The sequence below is a fragment of the Hetaerina americana genome, unplaced genomic scaffold (genome assembly GCF_022747635.1).
Source record: "Hetaerina americana unplaced genomic scaffold, ioHetAmer1.1.p SCAF_7, whole genome shotgun sequence".
Taxonomy (NCBI): domain Eukaryota; kingdom Metazoa; phylum Arthropoda; class Insecta; order Odonata; family Calopterygidae; genus Hetaerina; species Hetaerina americana.
This window is the reverse complement of record NW_027287316.1, coordinates 37,950,627-37,964,497: the sequence shown is the minus strand read 5'-3', so window position 1 is coordinate 37,964,497 and position 13,871 is coordinate 37,950,627. Positions and strand designations below refer to the sequence as shown.

General features: G+C 35.8%; 1 protein-coding gene across 1 annotated transcript; it reads right to left on the bottom strand.

Annotated features, from left to right (window-relative positions):
- Nucleotides 1-265: 265 nt before the first annotated feature.
- Nucleotides 266-10,878, bottom strand: LOC139696638 (serine/threonine-protein kinase haspin homolog). The gene is made up of 6 exons (XM_071595447.1): nucleotides 10,520-10,878; nucleotides 9,730-10,443; nucleotides 6,895-7,071; nucleotides 4,072-4,205; nucleotides 1,269-1,402; nucleotides 266-580 (listed from the first exon to the last, which is right to left on the bottom strand). The coding sequence occupies exons 1-6, from the start codon at nucleotides 10,876-10,878 to the stop codon at nucleotides 266-268; spliced, it is 1,833 nt and encodes a 610-aa protein (XP_071451548.1).
- Nucleotides 10,879-13,871: the final 2,993 nt, after the last annotated feature.

Genomic DNA, 13,871 nt, shown 5'->3' with positions numbered 1-13,871 from the left:
GCGTAAACATTTCTTGGAAATTCAATGATGTAGCTTACCAGGGTTAGGCACCTTGTTTAGGTTAGAAAACCTTGATTAGGTTGGAAAATATAGGTCTATGGTAAGCAGTGAACCTTAAGCCTATGTTTACTTGAGGCCTTTGACTTACCTTCCCAGAATTTATTTACCCTAAAGTTTATGTTTCATGTTCAAGTTTTTTAAATTGCATTTTGAAACAGCACACTAAATTATCTCCAAATACATAGAGTAACTGCTTTTCAGTCACCTATATGATACCTACGTACTTTTTATGTTTCCTCATGAGCCTATAGATCTCAAACTGGTATTCTCCTGTTGACTCAAAAATTTCAGGAATATCTGCTAAATCAGAAAAGTATATGTCCCCTTCAATGGTCGCTCGTGAAAGGCTGAAATCCACTATTTTAGCAATGACACCTCTAGTTTTCAAAATATTCTTCTTTTCATTTAATATAAAGGTAATTTCTTCCACAGGAGTCTTTGAAACAATAATATTTCCCCAATGTAGATCTCGATGTTCAAATTCCAGAGCTACTTCTGCTACTGCAAGGGCAAATGCAACCTTGGGGAAGAAATTTAATATTAGCCAGAAAAAAGAATAATTAATTTTAAAATAAAATATACTTTTAAATGGTATTATATCCATTTCATTGTGCCTTGAGAAAGACATATTTCATTAGCTCAAAAACTTGACAACAATCACTGATGACTCTGGTATCTGTCATGAATTTTCAGCTGCTCTGAAGTTATTCAACATTGACTATACATATGCTGAATGTATTTTGTAATATGTAATCTGTAAAAAAGTTGGGAAATTCCTTGTCCAGCCATGTTATGCCTGAAGATTGATGGTAACTTTTATAAGAGACAGGCCTGGAAACTTTCATTTGAGAATAGTAGACTCTTTGCCGACCTTGATGAAAAAAATATTCTAATATTTACCCTCTAGTGTAACAATTATATATGCTACTCCTTATTTCTTAGGTACCCAGTTATCATAGAAATGTTGAAATTGTTATTATAGTATATTAATTTGTATGTTAATAGTATGGTGGTTCACACACCAAGTCCATATAATCCCATAGCTCATATATCCAAGGAATATGGGAATCTAACCCTAACTGCACTGTGAGTATAAATTAAACATTTTTTTCTAATTATCCTCTATCTCAGTTTTGAAGAGAAAATAATATATCTAACTTTCCAAAATTCAGTAAAAAAGAGGAAGACATCTCTGTGAAGTCACTCACCTGATTGAACACAGAAAGAGCTTGTGTTGCTGATGCAAAAACAAAATTTTCCAATTCAACCCCTGCATACTCCATCTCCATGATCATAAACCGCTGGGTGCTAGGGAACATGGAAGGGCAATCATTCTCAGATCCTGAAAATATGGATTTGAGTAGCACATTGGAAAACCATGAAGAATGTTCAATTTCAAACTACTATGAAGTGTGTAATTTATTTTAGGCTTGTCAGTTTCTGTCTGGTTTGGTTAGGCTCCATGTGAAAGCTTGATGATTAAAAATTGTCAAATTATCCTCCTGAATACATTCACTACCCAAATGGCTTAAAATTTTCTTTTTAAACATTGAAATTTGAAATTCTCATTGAAAATTAGCAATAAGTACATCATAGTGTAATGATTAAAGTACCTAATACAGCAAATCTTCATTTTTGGCAATATTGTGGTATTAAACAATTGAATTAAATTAAGAATTTGATTGTAGATTCACTCCTTCGGATCAATGCTTCATGCCTCAATCCATCAATTATTCATATCGGTTATTGCTTCCCCTCCATTAGTTTCTACCTCATTACAGAGTATGAGATCACAACTGGATTATTTTATTAGGAACAAGGTAGATATATATTAAATTTTTCAGTACAAGGCTGAATTTTTTCTAGGGTGCCTAATGCTCTGGTATGCACTTCATACAAAGCATTACCACTGATTTTATGAACTACTCTTTTATTAATGAGCAGCTGATAACAGACTGATCTTCAGGGTCGGCACCATCCTAGTATGCATCTCTGTGAAGTCCTATTTAGAGAAACTGCTGCCTCACTCAAGTATTGCAGTGAGGCAAGCATTTCATTGCAGTGCATTTGATTGCTCACTGCCCAATGCCCATTGACCATGTCCATTCCTCCATTCTAGTACTATTTTCATTCTTATCTAATCACAGAAAAGTCAAGATATACTTTTTCAAAATATAAAGATTATTTTGAAAGGAACAAGCCAAGAGCCTCAGCTGCGTATTCTGACTAACCATTTCAATTCCACCTGTACGACCCTCCTTATCCAAGAGTTCCAATTGGAAACATTTCTGATGTTGCATTAGCAATAGGAATTATTTCTAATCATAAAAAAATTTGATATGGGACCAGTAATGGGAATTATTTGAATTGATAACTCCATATAGCAAAATTGGATTCATCAGTTCCATTCATCATGAATTAGAACACAATAAAGGGAATTGAAAAAAAATATTTTTTAGACTTGTTCAATTGTAATACAAAATGCAATGATTGTATAATAAAGAACAACCTAGTATTGAAAAATATTTTTTGCAATATTTCTTACCATATTCTGAACTAGAATACTGATTTAAATGTTAATTAGCTCCATGGTTAACTAAAATAATTTGATCAAAGAGGTTTTCACTAACCCTTCCATATATGCCAGGGAATCTTGGAACAAGGATGTCACAAGATTGTCCTGGCAAGGTTGGGATCTTGTCACAGCCCAGTCATAATATGACAATATCATAATAATAATAATACATTTATTTGTCCGGAGATTTGTTGCATATTCATACATACACAAATATAGGACATGTCAGATATAAATTTCACAATTTTAGAAGAGATACAATATATATATATATATATATATATATATATATATATATATATATATATATATATATATATATATATATATATATATACACACACATACCAATACACTAGTATAATTACATATTAATTGTTTAAGCCGGAATTGACGCATAGCGACAATTCCAGGTATTCATTTACAGAATAGAACATATTATTTTTTCAAAGGTTAAACAGCTTTTCCTTGAAAACAGGTACTTTTGTTTCATATTTGATTTCATGGGGAAGTTTATTGAATAACCTTAAGCCCATTGCTTTGGGCCCATGGGCAGTATTGTGTGTCCTGACAAATGGTTGGTGCAGGTCATTGCAGGTTCTTGTATAGTGACTATGGTAATTGTGGTTGGACTTGTACTGGGAAATATTACCCTTTGCATGTAAGATGACATTAAATATATACATGCAAGGTACTGGTAATAAACCAAGTCTTTTGAAGAGAGGTTTACATGGTGCATCACAAGGAGCATTGCTCATAATACGTATAATCCTCTTTTGGATTTTTCATATGCATCTGACAATGCTGAATATTGTAAGAGCCTTGTTACATGATTTATTTTTTACCTTCATTGCATTGCTGATCCTTATGCTATTTAAATTTTATTTCTAAACCTATTTTTTGTGTATGGTTTCTTTATACAAATTATAAATGTTCATAACTTCTTTGGTTCATAAATATCTTTACCTAAAAAAGTTTTGGTATGATGAATTTAACATAAATATATGAAAATTAATACCAATTTCCACCCACACAAAAGTCAGTTAGGAGAAAAAGGTAGTGTAATTTGTGAAAATTATATTTCCTATTCTTCTACTCGGATTGGCTGGTTAATAGTTAAGTGATTTTGGATCTAGGAGGAAAGATACTTCATCTCCCCACATGGTGCAATTCTTTGAATATGCCTGTATTCCATGCTAAATCAATTAATATTCTGTCACAGAATACAGAAAGACCCTTGTGAATACCACATGGAAAAGTGGCTCAAAAGTCCTCTGAATTAGTTGCCAGTTTAGAGAGATATGTTTTTTGATATGTACTTGCAATTATCATGATATCCGCATTGCTTAATATTCAAAGTTTATGAATATGATTTGACATACAAAGATGGTCTCTCATGACATGCGAATTAAAATTGAAAATATGCATATAAGTACCTTTTTCATCATCATATTCCTTCCAACAGTCAAGTAACAGCTTGGGAAATGGACCATGAACAACCTTGAAATTCAGGACCTCAATAAAGCAGTCAGTCATTGATTTTTCTCCCCTCCTTAAATCACTCAATGATCTATAAAGAATATTAGAATTAAGTATTAATTTCACAATTTTATACTCAATCATAAGTTGCAATCATTATTTCACCGTCTAACTATTTATAGAGGTTGGCATATTAAAAAAACAATGGATTTGTGGTTTGTAATTTAAAAAAGTCTACTAGTTAATTTAGGTCATGGATGGACTCAGGGACTATGCACACATCTCCAAGAAGCCACCACACTTCTAGTTCAAGATCATTCCAATACAAATCAATATGCCTTGCTTTCCTTGAATTTCCTTCAGCAACCTTTGCTCTACCCTAACTATAATTGCTCCTCGTTCATTTTCCTCTCATCCAAAAAATAAATGGAAAGTTCTAGGTATGGTCAGGTCAAGCATAAGTTCCTCAGTGTTGTGACTGTAAAGGCATCTTACCCCAGTGGAGCAGTCATTTAAAGTGATGGTGTCACTTCACTTCCAAAACTCTTAATAAGGAAGGCAACAGGAAATAACTAAGTTATTATTCTTCAGATTTATTTTGGATTTTGCAGTATTCACCATTTTATTCGCACTGGATTAGGGCTAGGTTTTTGATAGACCATGGCACTAAACACTACTGTACTCCAAAACCCAACCAACATGGCCCAAGATATTAAAAGTTACAATTACTCATTCTTTAGGTCTTCATACTTACTACATGCACTTCTCTTAATTCCATCCAAAATGGCAATTCTTTCCCTCCCTTTGCCTCACTTTATTTGTTCCAAAAGCACAAAATAAAATGCTTTATAACTCAATTAAATTGAATATGGACATCAAATTTAAGTGGCATCTCTATTTTAATTCTCCTAAGCCCTTTTGTAGGCAGTCATAAATGTTTCTTTGAGCATCTGACCAAAGGTACCTGTATCCAAATCAGACCCTGTGTATCATCTGGGAATACAAGAGCAATCATTTGTATCATTGTTTGCATAAGACACAGGGGTGCACAGCTCTCTATTATGTATTAGAGAATTCATACCCAATGATGCAGAGCTCTGTATCATGTGATGCACAGCTCAAACCACTAATAGGGAAATCCTCTATCCAAGGTTCCTTTGTATCATAATACAGAATTTCTGTTTCATATCTTTATCCTTCTACCTAGGTAATCTGCCCCTGGGTAATCTACAAGTTTTCCTTTTATTATATAAGGATGGTTTAATTTGCTATAGCAAATTTGTCTTAATAATAATTATAATAATTTTATTTGCCCAAGGATTGGTGTAAAATAGCATTATAGGAGACACCATAAAAATGTAAATTCAGAGCATTCACATAAGAAAATTTAGCAAAATATACAAAAATATATTTAAAAAATATAATGATTCACTTGATGTCTGAAGCAAACTTGAGTGCCCAGTATATTTCTAAAAGTTTTAGTTTCGCTTATTCTCTTCATGAGTGGTAAGACTCCCCAAGTTTTTCTACTAACCCTGTACTACATACTTTCCTTCAGCAACTTTTCACATGTCCAGTGGGTCTTTTTTTGAATTTTATCTTTTATATACTCCAATTTACACTTTCTCCGAAGGGTCCCAAATACATCCTGTTTCACCTTTCTGTGGCTTTGCCAATGTGAAATATATGTAATAATAATTCACCCTAGATGTGTGGTTATTCAAGTTCCAGTCTTCACTAGAAACCACAGGAGTCACAGGGAACGAAACCAGCCCGCTTACCTGGAATATGCAAATCCTATATGTCTTTTAGGGTTGAGTATGAGGTGGGGGTCTTCCTTCACTGGTCAAAGCAACCTGTGATTTGATTGCTGTGTTTTTATTTTAAATATATTTATGAAACATTGTTGCTATTCATATATTTTTACTTTTTTATTACAGTTATCCATCTAATGAAGCACACTTTCTTCGAACAGCATTTTTTCCCCCGTTCCTCATAAAAAGTATACTATATCAGGAAAGATCATAGCATTTCTTATGATTTTATCATAGTCTCAATTTTCCACCTTTGTCCATAATATTATGCACCTCTATCTCATAGGGTAGGTCTTCTTATACTAATGGTGGTGGCTGGGATCACCAAAATAATTAAAAAGTGAGTAGTTTTTTTCTTCTGCATGTGTTCCATTTATATTGATAGACAGAAGAGAATGAGGCAAGAGTACTCACAAGAAATGAAACACAGCTAACTTGGAAAATTTTTGGCAGTTAACTGTGGTCTAGGCTGAGAAGAGGCACTACTACTTTCCCCAGAAGATGAGGACCAGTGAGGTGGGGAGATGTTAATGAGGGTAAGTGGTTAGGATGGGAAGAAATGGGAACAAAAGGGTTAGGGTTTTTCCACAGTTGGGCCTTTCTGAATAGGCCTCAAGAGTCCCAGATGGAGGGGATGGATGTGATGACTGTGGAGAAAAATGAATACGAGAAGGAGAGAATGAAGATGAGGGAAGTTTGTGGTTGCGTAAATCAATGAATAATGTTTAACCTTGCTGCTCCAAAGCCCTAAGGGCTCATGTTGTCATCATCTCTAGGGTGTGGACTTGCATGGAAATTGTGTGGACATGCAGGGAGTCGATTACAAATACAGTGAAGTAGTTATCCAACTTCTTGCTCCTTATGCAAGAAATCTTCTGTTACTATCACCACCCATGCTCATATATGCAAGGATTAATAATGCCAGCTATTTGTACATTTATATTGAAAAAAATACATATTACACACCTGATCAGCCGAATTTCTGATAGAATATCACCACTCTTCCTTTGTGCCATGCCATTAAAAATCAAGTCACCCCCAAATGGCTGAACTTTCCAAATGACTTGTTTTCCTTCCTCATCTATGCATAAAAATACCTCAGAGAAGGCACCCTCCCCCAGTTTCTTCAAAGAAACTGGTGATCTAAAAGGAAAAATTAAGTTAATTTATTTCAATGACACTATAACAGCCATCGAATCAATATAGTCCTCTGATTTGGCCCCACAAGTTCTTCCAGCAAGGATCTCAGAAAACTGACAAGGAAACATATAAGTATGATTTCATTGTTAGGAGCTCATTTGATGAACATTAAATGCTCTATTAATATTTGAAGAAAATATGTGAATATGTATATGCATAATCAATCAACCAGTGTGCATTGTGTCCAAATTTAAATTGAAGTCAGATGAACAGATTTTTATGATCAAGCTGGAAAACTAAAAAGGTCACTGAGTAGGCAGACTTTTACCTCTCAGAGATTTGTTAAATGTTCACCTGGGGATGGAAATTTCTCTTAAATTTTGAATTTTACTCAATAATATTGGTTGCTTTCCAACAATATATTAATGTCTGCATTTATTACATTCCATTTACTCTATTCCATCTTAATGAAAAAGAAAAATTTAACCTTTTCACTGCTGTGAATGCACCGTTTCAACTTTTTAGTGGTGCGCTATCATACTTTGTAATTGTATTAAAATTATATTCTTCAAAATAAATTGGTAAAAATTTATCATTAAATAAACTTTGAATCTAGATTATTATTGTTAAATCAATATTTTCATTATTTAGACTATGTTTTTGTTTTGGGAATAATAAAAGTTTTGCATGAAAGACACTCTCCCTTTTCACTGCTTGTGAGGAGCAGGTTTTCAGAGAGTGTGCTGTATTGAAAGGTTTAATTAACACTGAATACAGTAAAGTAAATTTTTGGAGCTGTAACTTGTAGAGCTGGGTAAATATTTATGAAGCAAATGGATAATTAAAGAGGTATTTGAGTACCCATGTGGTCACCTCTAAGGATTTCCATTTATGGTCACTGAAGGACCGGAGGGAAGAACCTACGTATAAATAACAAATAAGCAACACTTAATGGATAAATTCTTCAAGCCGTGGAATAAGGAGGTATTAATGGCTTTTACTAATGAATTTTTTGGACGTTTATTTGATACCATTGTTAGTGTTATATTTTATGTATTCTATATATATCGTAGTATGCATATTTTCTCGTGATGTGTTGAATTATTTATATAATTATACCAATTAGATGAACTCACTGATATATGAGAGTGCATCACCAATTTGAATTAGATGGGATGAGATCAAAGATCAGATGAAAGATGAGAAGATGCATGAAGTCAACACTAATGATCTTTTTGCCATGACTGCAAATCAGGAATAATAGGTTAATATGGTGTCCCATCAAACTAGATACTCTGATATGCAAATGCCAACAATTTGACGGTTTATATTTCAATGAAAAAATGCAAAAGATTATAAAACAGCCTTTACATTGTTTGGTATTAAGAGAAAATTGAATTTGTTAAATATAGTAAATTGAATCTTATCATGGTTTTCACCTTACCTTCAAAATGTTATTGAGAATACCAGGAATACAGAGCTAGTTGAATCACATCTCAAAAGAATATGAACAATTTAATACTGTTTTTACCAATGATAGCTCAGAAACACTTGAATGAGACCATCCAGCAGTTTACTTATAAGTGACCTTAGTGCCAAATGCACTTATTTAATGAAAGTCGGACTGAAAACTTAATCAGGCACATCAGCTCTTGTAAAGACCCTTGTAAACTTGCCATAGCATAAAAAGTCAGGTCATAACTGCATTCACTTACACTAAAACAGAGACTATCAGGGGCCAAGGGTTTCTCTGAGTCACTGAACAAATAATATCCTTGTAAATGCTTATTTGGTCACAAAACTTGTTACTCATTAATATTCCACAAGATTACAATAGGAAGTTGTGAAATTGGGGCACTGAAGCTTTGTGAGCAGAATTTTTTCTACTTACTAGAGGAGCTAGGTTCACATCTGGGTAACTCTGAATTCCCTCAGATTTAGCCATGCTGCATGACTTTTTGGAGACCAGATCTTCCTGTAAACCTGTATGTGGCCAGGAGAAATGACCTGGCCCCCTACTCAGAATGTTTGAATTTCACACACCTTAAGGGATAGTACAAAGTGACATTTCCTTACAATTATGAAAACAATTTTTAAGTTGATTAGTATTGTAGGTTTGTCATGAGATGTGTAATGCAAAGTCAGATATCATATGCACCATTATTTTTAGAGAGTCAAGTTGTAGCGAGATTTCAGAAATAAACATCTGGGATTTCATTATCTCAAATGTTGCTGGGGTGTGTCACAGATGGTAGACATTTTCCACATAAAGCATTCAGTTTTGGACCAAATTATAACCAAACAAACTGCCACAGTTGAAAGCTGTATGTATTATCACTTGATGCCAATTATAATCAATATTACTTTATATAAATATGAGTATATAATACACATTTACATCTTGTATGATTTGCATAGCATTCCAACTGCATGAATTTCAAGTTCCTTGGATTTCAAAAGAGTAAAATCACAAAGAAAGCCACATGGAGCAGTACTCATAAATGGCATAACAAAGAAATATTAATACCACATCAATTCATATGACTTTAATTTTAACTTTGCCTGTGAGTATGACTTTGATCAAAGGAAATTTGTACCTTTTAGTGATGCTGATATTTTTGGAAGTAACATGTGAATGGTTCATACCTTATGGCTACATACCTTTCAGCTATGTAGGTTGAAAAATTTACATCAGTTGACTGTCTGCACAAGTGGAAAATAGCAGATTTAGCAGCATGAGAGTTAAAAGTTGCAGGGGGGTTTTCCTTGATACTAGAGTCTATTTCCAGCACTTCTGATGGAGATGTGGATGCAGGCGATGTGTTCTTGCTTGTAGACTTGGTTATTTTACCTGAGTGAATGGCTGCATCCACCGGATTAACTGAAGATTTATCTTTTTCATCCTTGTTTCGAAGTAAGTTCATTTTACTTAGTGGGGTGCTTGTAAATATTTTTTCTCTACTCCTTTTGTATGGTGCTCCCACATCACTGAGAATTGAGTATGGAAATTCAGAATTTCTTCCAACACTAGACGATGAAGATAAACTCATGGATTCCTCATCAGTTTCTGGAGAACTACTCCTTATTGGGAGGTGTATGGTTGATAGAGATAGGGTGCATCTTGGCATTTTATTCCATGGGCTAACAGGCACGATCCCTAACCTTAAACTTTGATCTGGAGTCACATCAAGTGCATCTTGTCTATTAAATAACGAACCAAAGGGTGGTGAATTGACCATGTTTGAAATTTGCATTAAACTAGGGGATTTCGAACTTGATAAACATCCCGAGCATCTACAGTAGCCTTTGTCCTCTCTGCGTGCCCTTGGAGAGTGAAATTTGTCCAATCCTAAATATTCGAGTCCCATGTCCTTCCTAAATGAGAAATTTCAGCACTTGAGTATATGGAATTGAATTTAAATATTAGATTTCATGAAGAATGAAAACTTACCTGGCAGTTTTGGCCATTTTAGAAAATGGAGATTCCTCAAATGGGTATGAATCGTTGAATATGGAACTGTAACTGTATTCTGAACGTTGAACCTTAGAGGTGCCTGGTTTCAGGCCCTGAGGTTTTAACACAATGGAGCATTTTCTACCACATTCTCTCTTAAATATATTTCTCCCATTTTTTGGGCGATTCCTCTCAGCTGTCCCATCCTCCCTGCTATCCTCTTCTAGCCAATGAGTACTAGTTGGATCAAAATCAATGAATCTCAATTTATTGGAAAGCACTACCTTTCTTTTGACTTTTCTGATACATAATTGATGCCTGGATTGTTGAGAGCCTTGCTCCCTACTTTTGTTCATTTTTTTCAGGCGAAAGCGCGTTGTTGGATCTAAGCAGTTCGTCCGCCGACAGGTAACTACATACAAAATGAGGGAGACATATGAGAAAGGAAGTTGAAGGAGAAAGAAAGATCTAATGGAGCAAATTCACTGCCTCGTAACATTAGTCACTGTTCCTCATTATGACTGCGAAGAAAAATAACGCAAATTTCATCGCCGTCCAGATTCGACGGCGTTCATGCGAGAGCAAATGGGAACAGCACGCCCACCGATTGAATGGTTAAGTCAGTGATAACATGGATATACGTATTAACTCCATAACCGCGAATATTCACGCTCCAAGTAAATGGCACCAGTTAAATACGTGACCTAGCACTATTTAAGTAAGATCTACTTTTAAATTCTTATTATATTCCTAGTAGTAGTAGTAGTAGTTTTGAGGGGAGGCGACCGACAGCTAAGGTCATTTGCGCCATAGGGGAAGGACAGGAAAGGATGAAGGGTGGAGAGAAACCCGGCGTCGGCATTAGCCTACTCTTTACGAAAGGCGCCAAGGGGTCCGCGGCTTAACGTCCCATCCGACGGACGGCGTACTCCCTCAAAGTGCCCTCCACGAAGCACCTCAAGTAGGGATCGAGATACCTCTGAAAAATATTTAACACCGCCGGGATTTGAACCCGCGCCCTCAGGGTGGGAAGCCAGTACGTTAGCCCCCGCACCATCTCGATCCCCTTATTATATTCCTTTGCGCATAATTTCTCAGTAGGTATTAGTGCTCAGTTCGACGTATTAAACGCATAAAACACGTGTAAGTGATCTCCAGTTACAATAGTCCCCCGCTAAGCATTATATTAAAAAATATTATAATTATCCTGTTAAAACAATTCATCAGAAATAAGTACCGGAGACATATTTAAGAAAATGAATTAATGATTAATTCAATGGTTTCTGACAGTACTTTGTGGAAATCCCTGATCACTGAATAAGTAAACTTTGCACATTTTCACATTAAACTCTATTACACTACTACCGGTTTCGACGCATAGGCGACATCATTAGGTATAAAATTTCATAACATGGTCGGAGGTCGGATTCCTTCTCGGAGAAAAGATGGATTATGGAAGAAAATTTGAGGAGGGAAGGGGAGGAAGGGATAAGTACGGGTTATACAGGAGGGATGTAATTCGGGAGGGGAGATGTAAGTTGGTTAACGGGGGAGCGGAAGGGGAAATGAGTAGGAAAGAAAAGATAATGGAAGGGGGGAGACAAAAGAGGTTATGAACGAACTTTATTCAAGGACAAGGGAACTTCAAAATGAGGTGAGTATCTCTCAAAACAGGCCCGAACTTATCGATTTTCATTTCTTAGAAAAATCGAAAATTGGAATTTTGTCTGCATGCGGTTACCTAAATGGCCTGTATTTTGAATTTTCTAATGAGGAGTCTCTTTGGGAAGAAATGGGGATACCTCAACAGTAACTTTTAACGGAGTCTTTCGCTAACATGCATTAAAATGCAGATATTTCGAAGCGTAAAAATCATTTGCCTTGACCGGGATCCTCATGTTCCGGTCAAGGCGAATGATTTTTACGCTTTGAAATTTCTCTTTGTAGAGTTTTGGTATGTTTTTGGTTGAAGGCTATAAAATGCCCACCAGAGTACTGACTGGTAAGTTTGTGACAAATAAGTTTGCTTGAAGGAAGAAGGTAAACCTTAGGATCAGAATTTTGGACTGTTATCAGCTATCTTTTACTTCTGCACATGCGGATGTATTAAGTCAACGTATATTTTCATTTTGGGGGTCTACTTAACAGATAGAGTATATATAATTGTCACCGATCAAATCGATGGTTTTTAAATTCTCCATTAAAGTGTTAACTGACCTTGATTTCTCAAGTTACTTTTTCCGTATTCCAAGGGAATGCGAAAACTTTTAGACGTGTCGCATCATGAGCAATCATGAGTGAGAATGTAAGCAGTAAGGACAAAGGGTCGCTTATGTACTGACAAATGGAATTTCCCTCATATGCCAAGTGACGAGAGGATGAAATATTCCATAATTTAGTTTTATTTTTCACTATTTATATTCCCTTTTAATCTCCAGCAGGTTCCTGGAGCGTCGACACAGCCTTACTGGGCGCGGACGGAAATTTGGGCACTTTTGGTCGATCCTAGACGTAAATGAAAACGAAGCATCGAGGCATTTATTATTCGGCCTTCGAACCAGCGATCGCCCTGAGAATGAAAGGAGATAGTTTTCTCCTCGGGGTGAATGTACGGCTGCCAATATTTTCCTCCAAACCTATAATGGCACGATGCCGGAGAGTTTGGCTGCTCTCTCAGCGAATGGGGCGAAAGTGTTTAAAACCCCGTATTGAATGAGACGATATTTGCGTTCTGCAGTGATGGGCAGCGACCTCCCAGTCTCTCTGCACAATGATCCGACTCCCACCTACGCTTGATTTGGCAAATGGTTGAAAGTGCAATCTAATAGCAATGCAATGCAATGCCGCTGCACGAATCCCTATAACTCTTAGCATTGAAACCACCTGATTTATTCTTCGGGGAGTAAGATGAGGCACAAGGTTCGATGCGCTGGCGGTATCGTATACCCGAGGAAAACTGGTGAGGTTGCTTGGGTTATGAGCGGCGTGTTGGTTCAGCAACATTTCTCCATTTCAAGGAAAAGGAGACATTTGTTGTTATTGCGGAAATCTCGAATAATCGGTCCACTGTGACACGAAAGATAATACACTGCCGTTCAATGTACCTACCATGGTATAAGATTTGAGTCTCGTATGATTTCGCAGGGAGGTCTAGCGTCGATCCACGGATATGGGTAAGAGAAGACTTTAGATTGGCTGATTTGTATAAAGCTAATATTGTTATATTTAAACTCTATTTTCATGCCTAGACTGAAGGATAATGGGTCATGTTACGGTTTATACACCCATAGGCCTCTTAAAGGATAGTTAAATTTTTTTCTAGGATGTACCCCATAACAAATCCTTGACG

Bases quoted from the DNA above. Each gene is read 5' to 3' on its own strand.
- LOC139696638 (XM_071595447.1), bottom strand. From the start codon at position 10,878: ATGAACAAAAGTAGGGAGCAAGGCTCTCAACAATCCAGGCATCAATTA. The intron at 4,206-6,894 runs GTGTGTAATATG...TATTCTTTATAG, and splicing joins TCAGAAATTCGGCTGATCAG to ATCATTGAGTGATTTAAGGA. The intron at 581-1,268 runs GTGAGTGACTTC...TTCTTCCCCAAG, and splicing joins CTCTTTCTGTGTTCAATCAG to GTTGCATTTGCCCTTGCAGT.